The sequence below is a fragment of the Ochlerotatus camptorhynchus genome, unplaced genomic scaffold (genome assembly GCF_037179485.1).
Source record: "Ochlerotatus camptorhynchus isolate MF236.1 unplaced genomic scaffold, CSIRO-AGI_Acam_v1.1 ptg000391l, whole genome shotgun sequence".
Classification (NCBI taxonomy): Eukaryota; Metazoa; Arthropoda; class Insecta; order Diptera; family Culicidae; genus Ochlerotatus; species Ochlerotatus camptorhynchus.
Genome location: NW_027040878.1, coordinates 608,661 through 620,725, shown reverse-complemented (window position 1 = coordinate 620,725; position 12,065 = coordinate 608,661). Strand labels below are relative to the sequence as shown.

General features: G+C 40.9%; 3 protein-coding genes across 4 annotated transcripts in view; 1 reads left to right on the top strand and 2 right to left on the bottom strand.

Moving 5' to 3' along the window:
• Positions 1–12,065, bottom strand: part of Rh7 (Rhodopsin 7) — a 274,211-nt gene that overhangs the window by 66,047 nt on the left and 196,099 nt on the right. The gene's annotated exons all lie outside the window — the stretch shown is intronic.
• Positions 1–12,065, bottom strand: part of LOC135710559 (uncharacterized) — a 331,677-nt gene that overhangs the window by 140,207 nt on the left and 179,405 nt on the right. The window lies entirely within an intron of this gene.
• On the top strand, positions 7,329–8,714 carry LOC135710514 (uncharacterized). The gene has a single exon (XM_065233115.1). It carries the CDS (start codon positions 7,359–7,361, stop codon positions 8,610–8,612), a length of 1,254 nt encoding a protein of 417 aa, XP_065089187.1. The 5' UTR covers positions 7,329–7,358; the 3' UTR covers positions 8,613–8,714.

Sequence of the window (12,065 nt, the reverse complement as noted above, 5' to 3'; positions counted from 1 at the left end):
TGATAATAAACTGCCAGTTCTACTGTGATCTGTTAACAAAAACAGTCAGCTGATCGCAAGTGTCTCGTGGACAGCCTTATAAGGTGATCCAAGAGACGTTTCTCAGTGGAAGTGACAGCTAGAAATCAAGAGTGTGTGCGTGATCTGGTGTTAACGGTGCTGAATGTAAACATAAACAAAGCAGAAATTCATATGAGAGTGAACTGTCAGGTCTACTGTGATCTGTCAAAAGTTCTTGGTTAACAAAAAAGTCAGCTGATCGCAACTGTCTCGTGGACAGCCTTGTATCACCAAAACTTTCAACTCTGGATCAACAATAGAAAAGGGCCCATCAGCATTTGTAAACAAACCGTTCCAAAGCCCTTCACTACTAAAGCGAAGATCATCCACGTAAAACAACACCACACGCTATGTCTGAAGGCACTTTTTTTGCAACATTCATGTACCTCAGATTTTCCTTGACAGGATGTTAGTATTGATCCTAACAATCAAATCTGTGATGGTTTTAAAATATTTCATCTTGGGTTTTTTTAGAAAAAGTGTTCTGAAGTTTACAAAGCCGATTATGAAGGCATATATGGACTATTGACGATACAAAACTATTACGAATTGAACAAATGCAGTTAAACAAGGTTCAAATGATGATTGCATTAATCTAAATGACATTAAAGAGTTCTCTTTGACTCTCAAGTAAGATCCGTATTGATTATGTCGACTTTGACCAAAATCAATTAATATTTTTTACTAGAACAACTTCTTAATTAATTTCTCTTCCCTCATAAGAGTAAAAGAGAAAGAAACGAGCAGGACAGTCTGAGGCAGCCACGTAATCGTAGTAGGCATTGATTTTCGTCCTGTTTCGAGTGTTTTGGTTTTTATTGGAGGTATCGTGTAGAAAATCTGAAAAAAAAATAAAAACAAACTGCATGAAGAAAATAGAGAGTTCGCTTGTTGTGCTTCAAAAAAGCGACTCTGTAAAAAAAAATCAAGCCACTTTAGTAGCGACGATCGTTGAAAGATTTTTACTGGAGTTTAATAAAGGAGATAGTAGGTATCCGAAAGTTTTGTGTCCCGGTGGTGAAGTTAAATTTGCTTGGATTAAAAAAAAAATAAATATATATGTTTGACTTAATGGCGAGATCGAAAATAAATTCTGGCAACCATGACGAATTGGTTTGAAAATCGTCTTTCCGATAATACAGGAATGAAACTCACATGAGGTTAGCTACGTTTGCCCAGTGAGCTTAGGTAGTCCTAACCTTGAATTACTACAGAATTGCTAGAGCTTCATTGAAATTCCCATATTTTGAACAAGGAAACATTCAGGAAGGTTCAGCGACTTTCTATGAAATTCTGCGAACTATAGGGAACTGTAGTGAATTTTGGGAAAGTTCGGCAAACTTTAAATAAGTTCCTCCAAAGAAGCAGAGAAATTCAACAACTTTCAGAGAAGTTCATTGAACTTCAGGAAAGACTTCGGGAAAATTCTTCAAACTTTAAAGGTGTGCTTCGCTCTCCAGATTTGCCAACTTCAGGGACATTTTGTGAGCTTCAGAGGAGTTCTACGAACTTCAAGAGAGTTCTGTGAACTATAGAAACATTATATGAATTTCAATGATGTTCTGCAAACAGTTCTTTAAACGTGAGGAAATTTTTGCAAACCTTAGGATGGTCTGTGAACCACAGGGAAAATTTAATAACATTAGGAAAGTACTATGAATTTTAAAAAATATCTGAGAATTTCAGGAAAAAAAAATCAAGAACATCAAAGAAAATCAAGAAAGTTTGAAGAATATCATCGAAGTTCAACGAAATCAAGGAAAAACTTATAAACAGGGATTTGAATTTGAATGTAACTTCTATAATCTGTATCATCGGGTCGTTGGTGGAACAACTCCCACTCCATGTCTTAGAAAGCAGATAAAATAATGAGAATTTGTTGCGATATCTCTTTCTCTTTTACGTTTCCTTTATGAAATGTGATCGAGGGCATGAGCAGGGTGGAAGGGCGTAAAAATGAGAGTTTGTAACCTAAAAAAATCGAGAGTACGGCTCACGCATGTTACATTGTCGTTTACCGGTATAAAAAAGGAGTAGTTTATGAAAATTGAGGTTCACAAATATCCAGAAGAAAGATGTTAACAAGAAGTTCAATCTCTCCAAATTGGCAGATGAAAGTAAGCATCACTTTGTTGCCAAAAGCATTAGATAGTTAGCAGGCAAAAAACTAGCCTTGGTTAGTTTTTCAAACAACGCAGGAAGACCAACGGGTTTAAATTTGAAACAGTCAGGAAAAAAAATCTAAAATTTCTCACGAAGATTTACTCAATTTTAAGAAAGATCTTAATCTGAGTGTTAGTAAGGTTAGTATGTAACAGTTATCTTTATATCTTTATATTTTACATGACTTTGAACTATACTTTTGTTATATTTCAGACGCCAAGAATGATCCCAATAACGCAATATGGTGGCTGCCGCAAATGCGACTCAGCATACGCAATTTGGATTCGCTGGTCGCCATTGTAGGTGCTTGATAAACGCAATTGCCTGATTGATAATCGTGCAGTTTTTGAAGGATGAAATTTTAATCATCAGCTAATGAAAAACAACACATCGCTGATTTTTCGATATGTTGTGTAAAAAAGCCTAAATTTTTTAAGAAAAATATAAAAACACCCTCTATCATCAAACCATGAAAACCATAATAAACGAATACAATCAATGTTTTCAAATATAAAATCTCTATTTTTTAATATCATTATATTTCATCATTACAAGTACTTTTAATAACCTTTCATTTGATATTTTGGTCTTTGAAATTGGCCCAGTTGTTCAAAAGTTATAAATTTTTGAAAAAAGTCATTTTTGAAAAAAATAAAAAATAAACGATTTTTTGGACTACTCTAACGTTGAAATAGTCACCCTAACGACAAAATAAAAAAAAAATATTTTGCGGTTAGGATACTACCATTTCCTACCAAATTCTGAGAACCACTATATCGTTTTGCTATGGAATGGCTCAATAATAGTAAATTTAGAGACTAAACCCATGTTTAATTATTTTATTAATTTAAACATTCTGACATTGTTATGAAATCTGACGGTACCGAAGAGCGAATCTTACTGTATCATTGAAACTCAGTGTTTTGACAACTTTAATCCCCTTTTGAATCATTTTCAGCTGAATTTGTTTCGATCCGTAACAGTTTTGTATAATCAATAGTTCGTATACGCCTTTGTTAACAGCTAAGTAAACTTCAAAACACTTTTTCTCAAAAAACCCAAGATGAAATATTTTAAAACCTTCGCAGATTTGATTGTTAGGATCAATACTAACTTCCTGTGAAGATAAAACTGAGGTACATGAATGTTGCAAAAAAGTGCCTTCAGACATAGCGTGCACCATCATCTGATAGGGGAAACTTCTACCTACACGATGATGGTGTTGGTTTATGTGGGCGGCCTTCGATTTGTGAGGAATGGGCTTTGGAACAGTTTGTTTACAAATTCTGATGGCCCTTTTCTATTGTTGATCCAGAACTCTTCGGTTCACCCAGCAATATTATATACACGCTTTTCTGAGGCTACTCATTTTTGAGTTGAAAATCACTCAGCTCAGCCAAAACGGAAGCTACTCAAAAATTGGGTTGTTTAGGGGTATTGAGGTAAATACATATTCGTTATCTGCATTAAAAATGGAACCTGAATCCAAAATTTCATCAATTTATGTACACTGGAACTATTTTAAATAAGTACGATTACATTAGCAAAAATCACCATCTAATCGCCCCTTGGTGGGAATTTGAATGGGAGCGAGCTGTCAACGAATAGATTTAGCACAGACAAACAGACGTAACTCTTTGAAAAAGTTTTTCTTGAACGCATAGTATGTTACCGTTGCGACGTAATATGCCAACTTGCTTGCCGAATAAAAACCTATTCGTATTAAAATTTCAACGATTAATTGTTAAATGTCTAATTATTATGTGTATACGTCTAAAAATAAATATGAAAATTAATATAAACTTCTTGTTAGGAATATACAAGTTACCTGCACACTCTACAAGTTAAAATGATATATATATGTATAATAAAAGCAAGAACAAAGTTTGTTGAAATACACATGTAGTACACACAACAACACGTTAAAATTGCTGCAGGGGACGGTTATTGGATTGTCGCGGGTGGATATAGGACTAATAGAAAGAAAGGAACAGAAAAAGGAGAAGAAGAAATGAACGGCTAGCTACTGGGACTGGAGCAAGAATCGAGGCTTTTTCCAAAGTACCACGGAAGTGAATGGATCATCGTGCAAAATTAAGTAGACGAAGCTAGAACCTCGTGAGCGATTGTGGCCGTTTTTTCCCCAGACACCCACGGAACTAAAGGGGTTAGTCTGTACCGCGCGTATCCTGAAGTTTATCGGCTTGTGTTTTGTCGCCAATCAGGACGCGAAGACCCACGCTAGCTCCCAGTGTTACCCCCTTGTGGACCAAATCTCAGCAATCCAAGCCGGCCCTCGAGTTTTGAGGTTAAACCAACGACGCTCATCCCGACATCGCGTGCTGTTTTCCTGTGTGAGCCACGCCCGACGGCAACCCTGGCCGTATCCCGAACCACGGTCAATCACACTGACTGGTTCCCTGAGCGCACCCAACCAGACGACGGCGCCCAGTATCATCACGGTCCCCCCCGAACACTCACCCGCGACCACGTGTCCCCTCAGCAGCCGGCCGGCCAACCATTACACACCCAACCCACTGTAAGTGTTAGTTAAGAAATAAAAAGGATTAAAGTGAACTTGTGCCTCGTTTAATCAATGAAAGATTGGACTCTTGAATAGCGATTCCATGACAAAAGCCGACCCTGAGAGTGAGAGGCCTCAAGCTCGAGCTAGCCAGTAAAATGAGGCGGATGTAGCCCACCCCAGACGACCTCCGTGGCTAGACCAGAGGTTAGGGGAACCTTTAGACTAGCGCTTCTGGCTAGACAGTAAGTATCTCAAAACATGGGACCTCAGTAGAGACACCTCTCGACTTTCTCGTGGAAAACAAGCTTGCTCGCTAACTCGCAAACAATATTGCATCAAAGTTCTAAAGAATATATAGAAACGTCAAAGTGATTCGATGCCAGCGCTGCGGCGAGTTGTTCGCGGTACTGATAATATGCAAATCAACCGTTAAATACGTGAACGAAGATACACAATGCAGTGTTACGTCTGTTTGTCTGTGGATTTAGTGTCAACGATCAAAAATTTAAATATTGATTTAAAAACCGATATGAATGTCTACGGGATCGATTAAAATATCTTTGTGCTCAGAAAACAATACTCTATCAGATGATGTATAAAAATTGGAATATTTTTCGAAGTTAAACAACCCAATTAGTAAATCTACATTTAATCAAATCTGGGTAAACGTGCCTGCAGATATTGACGTTTGCTAACTGGGTAAACGTTATTTATTATTATAAAAATTAAATTTTCATCAATGCTTACAATTATTTAAAGGTGAATAAAGTTTACGATTGAAAAAATTAACCAAATTTAAAAAGATAAAATGTTCACTGGAACCCTCGGAAGTTCCCAGAAAAATATCACCTCCTGTATCTTCTGTAGATCATCCTGAAGTACGGCTTTTGGAACAAGTACTAGTAAGTGGCTATCCTAAAGTCCATCACGCAAGACCGCACTCCAGAAAACTGGTTTCTCCAGTCAATGAGGGCGTCTATGCAGCAACCGAGACAGAAACGTCGTCCAACAAGAAAATGCAATCGGCTATTTTCAAGCAAGTTCAAAGTTTGTAGGGATGACTTAGAAAACGCTAATGAAAAGCTGCCTGGAAAATTATGAACTTAGAGAGTATCAAAACTGATAATATTTTATGTAGACTTACCAACTTTGCTACCGACCAACTTGTGTTAGAATTCGTAATCGCTCATCAAGAACTTTTCTTGATGCACCATTTTGAATTTCAGTAAATTTTTATTTGGACCATTTACTCAGAATCTGGGTAGGTTTTACTCACCAAAACAAAAAATATCTACTGATTTGGATCTACTCAGTCACTGGGTAGACTCAAAATAGCGTGTACATTATTTGGCAAATCCTAGGTAACCATGACGCAGCAGTTCAGAGATCCAATGATATCATATTTCAAATTCTAAGATTACTGTGATCGGGCCAGGGTTTAATCCCAGTCGGCGCCGTAGGGATGTTCTGAGGCATAACATCTCTGATCACGCCTTGCTTCGTAAAGGAAGTAAAGATGTTGGTCCCCGGTCAATGAGATAGGTCGATAGGTAAGGTCCAGGTGTTGAAACTGCCTCCCTGGTACAGTACAGTACAGACAACAAGATGGACGGAAAACAAATCAAGGAAAAACAAATTACTGTTATCGAAAAGTCCCTTCAATGATCCTATATTTAACACGAAAATACCAATTTCCAATACCATAAAAGACGCACGGTTTTCCTCAAAACTTGAGATCCAAATAGCATCGCTACATGATTGCATTGTATTGCGCTTGAAAACCGAAACAAAAATCGAATCAAATAAAGTTGGTAGGACATCATATAAATTAGTTTGCTTTGCATTTGGCATATAGACACAATGTTATACATTCTTCATAATAATCGTCATTATTTATTCTAGGAACAGATTCACAACTTTCTCCTCGGTTTTGCGCACGGCCCCAATAGCGGCGGGATGATTCACCATCAAGTTCAATGCAGCTGATAAGAAGCGAATTGTCCCCCCCCCCCCTCAGACAATAAATGGACAGGTTTGTTCATGTTAAATCGCATGATCCTCAGCAATCAAGGGGTCCTGGGAAGTTTCAAGAATTCACGATAAAAGTACCTGGTAGTAAATAATAGCTTAGGAAACGGAAAACACAGCCTATCATTTTCCAAACAGAACCGACCTATCCCAATCCTACGCAAATAGCCTTGAATCGAGACCTGTTTACAAACAAACCGCACTTTGCCACACCCCTCGCACCAGCCCAGTATTACATTTACAATCGCACTTTTAGTGATAACCGTTGACCCACGTTGCTTTTGCACTCGACCGGCGATTTGTCGCGCAACGTGACCGCCGGCATTCAGCAAACGAATCAAAACAAACCTGATGGACCAACACTGATGCACATTTGCTCGAGTGTGGTGAAATTCATGTCTGTCTGCACAGCACCGGATCAATACTTGGAAACATGATACCGGTACAGGATGAGTCATCGTTCCGCGCGACATGACAAAAAAAAACCGCTTCCAGTTCGGCGCGTGGATGATAACACGTTATTTTGCTGTTGAGTATAAATAGTCCCTGGAGGTGCAGCTGACTGCATCAGAACACAAATATGGCTACAAACAGCAAGAGTAACGCATCCGCAGCGGCCGCCACTCAGGCTCAGTTCGTTGGAATCATTCCCGAGTACGATGGGGACACGGACGATTGGAGCATCTATCAGGAAATTCTGGAGGAATACTTCAAGGCCAACGGGGTACCGGACAGGAACAAGGTCTCGGTGTTGATCAGTGTCATCGGAGCCGATACTTATAGATTGCTCCGTGATTTGTGTCATCCGGACTCACCGAAGGACAAGAGCTATGTGGAATTGTGTGCAATGCTGGCGAAGCAGTTTTTACCGGAGATCACAATCTTCCGTGAGAGGTCCAAGTTCTACCGAGCGGAGCAGCAACGCGGTGAGGACGTCAAGACGTGGTACGCCAGGCTGAAGAATCTGTCAGTGAACTGCAAGTTTGGAGAGCATCTGGAGCCATTGCTGTTGGATAAGTTCATAGTTGGATTGGTTTCCGGACCGGTTCAAGATCGTCTGTGCGAGGAAAGTGAGAAGCTGACGTTGAAGGAAGCGCTTGACTTGGCTGCCAATCGTGAATCTGCCATCCAGGGTGATGTGATTGCTGAGCACATGGCCGGTATGCATTTGGATGACCTGAGACGTGGTCGTAGGATGCATGGTGGTGGTCGTCATCATTACCGTGGTCACCGTCATCATCACGATCACGATCAACTCGGCGGTGGTAGACATGGTCATCACGGAAGACACGGAGGTCATCAGCACGATGGCCCACCTCATCACGGTCGTCACGGCCATGGACCCCATGGTCACGAAATGCAGTTTGGATTCGGTCCTTGTGGTCCCCATGGTTCACATGGTCCACATGGTCCCCATGGTTCACATGGTTCATATGGTCCACACGCTTGGGGAGGTCATCAGATGGGACAGTTCGGTCCAAGAGGATTCCGTGGTTTCGAAGGCATGGGACCATGCCCGGTTGGAATGCGTCGTCACGATATGAAACGTTGGGCCAAGATTTGCCGGAAGCTGCAGGGGCGTCGAGCCCAGTCGAGTTGCAGTAGCTCTAGTAGCAGCAGCAGCAGCAGCTCTGATAGTGAAACCGAGGGTGAGAAGAAGTGTAAAGGCCGTCGTCACAAAGGACACGAGAAGCATGGTCACCATGGAAAGTTTGGACCTCGCCGCGAAGGAGGACCGGGCAAGTGTCCTCGTGGAAAGCGATACGGAAGGAAGGAGCAAGAGGTGGACGAGCCGGTTGTTACGGAGAATACGGAGCCGGAGCTGATTGAGTGAAGGATGAGATTGAATCTATTTTGTAATAACCACTATGTAATCATCGTATAGACATTTAACCAAAGAAAAACAATTTAAAATTATGTTATGAAAAAAAATTAATGACAAAAAATCAAGAAAACTGCAAATATATAAATAAATACTTAAAAAATATGAATCGACGTTATCCGTTACTGGTATTCTATCACATCCTGCGGTGGTCCTTATTCTCAACCACTCAAGTCGAGGAAGACAGTTAAGGCTAAAGCGCAATGACAGCGGAGGGGTGGAACGGCAGTGGCAGCAGAAAAGATCTATCTGAGTAAGCCTGTCAAACTTTGTGCTTGGGCCTTTATTGGTAACGTTTAAATGTGTCTTCATAATTTTATGCTGAATAAAATTTGTTTCACCACTAGTATCGATGATTTTCATATGATTTTAAGGTACGAAAGAAATTTCCCTAATTCGAACAAGTTTGTTTATTATAGCGATGATCTGGCTTAGTGCCAGGAGCATTAAGTTCTTATCAGTGCTTGTATACGTTTCGGTTAACTCATTGAAGTGGGGTTTCATTGCAGCTGGGTAAGTAGAGCTCTGTTAGGAGTGTTTCTGTGTAAGTAGAGCTCTATTAGGAGTGTATCATGAAGATGTTCACTCGTTAGTTGTGTATTGTCCAGTTCACTTATTGAAGTTGAATGGTGGCGAGGAAATTGGTTGTGTGCACTGCTAATCAACTTTTTGTACAGTCTGCTTTCTACGAGTTAAATCAGTTTCAGTTTTAAGCATTTAGCTTGCAATGTTACTTGAAAAAAGGCAAGACATCGAGTCTTGAGTTGCAACCTCTTGCATACAGTAACCCCTTCATATTTTCGGTGGGTGGTACAACCATCGCTGTTTCTCAGCTGTCATTCAACTAATGAACCATTAAGTCTAGGGCAAATCGAAACATTGAACGTCGCGTGATAGTGGAATTTAATCAAGGCCTAAATACTTTTTCGTAGCCTTTTGTTTTCGGATTTGAAAGATCGTCGGTTGCAGTGGCTTGCTTACTGGGCAGAAAAACGCGCTCCCAGGTCCTTTCATATTAAAAATGTATGGTAAGATCGCTTGTTTATCGTGTATTTTGCTAAACCTTTCGTAGTCGTCGGTGCCGGGTTTGAATAGTTATAAACAACTTGAGTAACGGTATGATGTGATATGAGGGGCTCGGTGGCCTTAGAGCAACCACTTTTGCTTACTGAGCAGAACATCCTGAGTCTAATCTCAAGCCTATCCATATCAGGATTCGGCAATCGTTTTATTTGTTAATATGACTACATGGTAATAACAGCAACTCGATGATTAAAAAGGAGCTCGTTTACCTAGTAGCAAACGTTTTTGCTTACTGAGCAGAAGACCGTGGGTTCAATCCCAAGCTCCTTCGCGTTATACGATCGTTAGGACATCAATTCAGCTTATCGTTTACCAAAACGAACCCTGCTGCAAACCTAACCCTCTTACCCAACATCCCTGTGATTCCTCGTGGAAGTGCAGAGGTGTTCCCGGCTTCCATCAAAGCGAGTGTCACGTCAATACATTCCTACCCATTCCTTACTTGACCTGCGTTCAGGCGCGGCTGGCGCTGGTATTACCTAATTCGAGATCACCAGTTTTTACACATTGAGGATGATTGCTAGTCCCAAGCATCGTCTATTGGTTCTCTGTGTAATTACAGCTGGTCTGGCAATAACAGAGTAGCAACCGTGGGCGGTCAATCATGCTCATGCTCATGCTCATGTCCTTCAACTAATGAACCATTAAGTCAAGGCTATTTTTCACGCAGATGGCGCTGTTCCATTTGGAAACGTGGAAATAATACGCTTTTGATGTATATCCAAGTAACAGAAAAGTTGAAGACAACCTAACGAAATCATTCATGGACTTTGTCGTTCCCTTTTTTTCTGAAAATTATTTTTAAACAAACTACAATTAAAGGCTGACTAAAAGTAAATTGGTACGCACAAAAAGACTTGTAGTTCGTGATTCAATAAGTTTAAAAAGTCCATTAATGGTTGCTTTACAGTACTTTTATTAAAATTTCAAAGTTCCAGCATTAGATGGTTATATTTCTCCAGTTCGAACGAAATCTTGAGCCTTCCTCTTGATGGAGCCCATCAGCGCCCGCACAGTGGAAACGGACACGGAATCAGCGCATTTCTTCAATTTTGCCCGCATTTGCTGGATGTCCTGCCGCTTCGTCGAAGTCGCTGCTTTGAAATTGCCCAGTATTTTTCGATTGGTCGAAATTCCGGGCAATTCGGAAGATTGGGGACAAAATCGATCTTGTTGGCAGCATACCACTCCAGAACCACCTTGCAGTAGTGGCAGCTGGCCAAATCGGGCCAAAAGATGACTGCACCCCTATGCTTGCGGATGAACGGTAATACACGCTTTTTCAGGCATTCTTCGATGTAAACTTGGGATGTCATCGTCGAGGATGTGATGAATGGTTTTGTTTTTAGGTCACAACTGCAAATCGCTTGCCAAATCATGGCCTTTTTCGCAAACTTGTCGGCAAACACGAACTTGAAGCTTCCCGACACATGCCCACGTCCAGTTCCGATGTGAAGCTTTTGACCGGGAAGCTGCTTAAACTCGAGTAAAATGTTTCGTCATCGAGCAAAGTGCAGTCCTTGTATATCGTCAAAACACGGTCATACAAGAGAAATGCACGCTTTTTGGCCACGGAATTCTGCTTCATGTGCCGGCTCGGATGTTTACTGGCTTTGTACACTTGTATCCTTCCCTGGCAAGGATGTTCCGCAGCGTTTGAAAGTTGGCGTTGTACCTTCTGGCCACATCTCGGATCGAAATACCGGGGTTGGCTTTAACGCACCTCAACACCTTGCTGCTCAGCTGACGATCTCTGGTTCCAGTTTTTTCGTAGGTCCGCTGATTACTTTCCACACTCAGGGAACCGGACCACTCCGGAATTTCCAAGTGTTTGTGCACAATATTTTGTCTTCCTTCGAGTTCCATTTGACGTTATTTCTGAACGCGATCGACTACTTTGATCAAACTTGCACCAGTTGTTTTTCCAATATCAAAATTAATGATTTTTATCTGAATATCATATAACATCATACATTTCATGTGAGTCATCATGTTGTTTTCATTGGACACATAAGGTTCATGTGATTTAGTGGAGCAATTTTGAATTATGGGATCGCATGTAAGTTATGTGAAATTCACATGGATATTTTCCACTGGTTATGTGATTTATTTTATGAGTGTACCTTCCCGGGTCGCCGGCTGGGGTACGAGTAACCATAAGAAAGATAGGGTAACCAACGCCGATGGGGTCTTGGTCGTACAGGGAAGGGTGGCTTCTCTCTCCGGAGGCCGTAGCCCAACCGAGCGTTTGTTAGGGGCGGCTCTAAACGGCGTCTGTTCTCCAACGCCGGCTGATCATCGTCCTAGTGCCAGCTTGGGGCT

What these genes read in the sequence shown, in the direction of transcription:
- LOC135710514 (XM_065233115.1), top strand. Translation starts at nt 7,359, where the DNA reads ATGGCTACAAACAGCAAGAGTAACGCATCCGCAGCGGCCGCCACTCAG.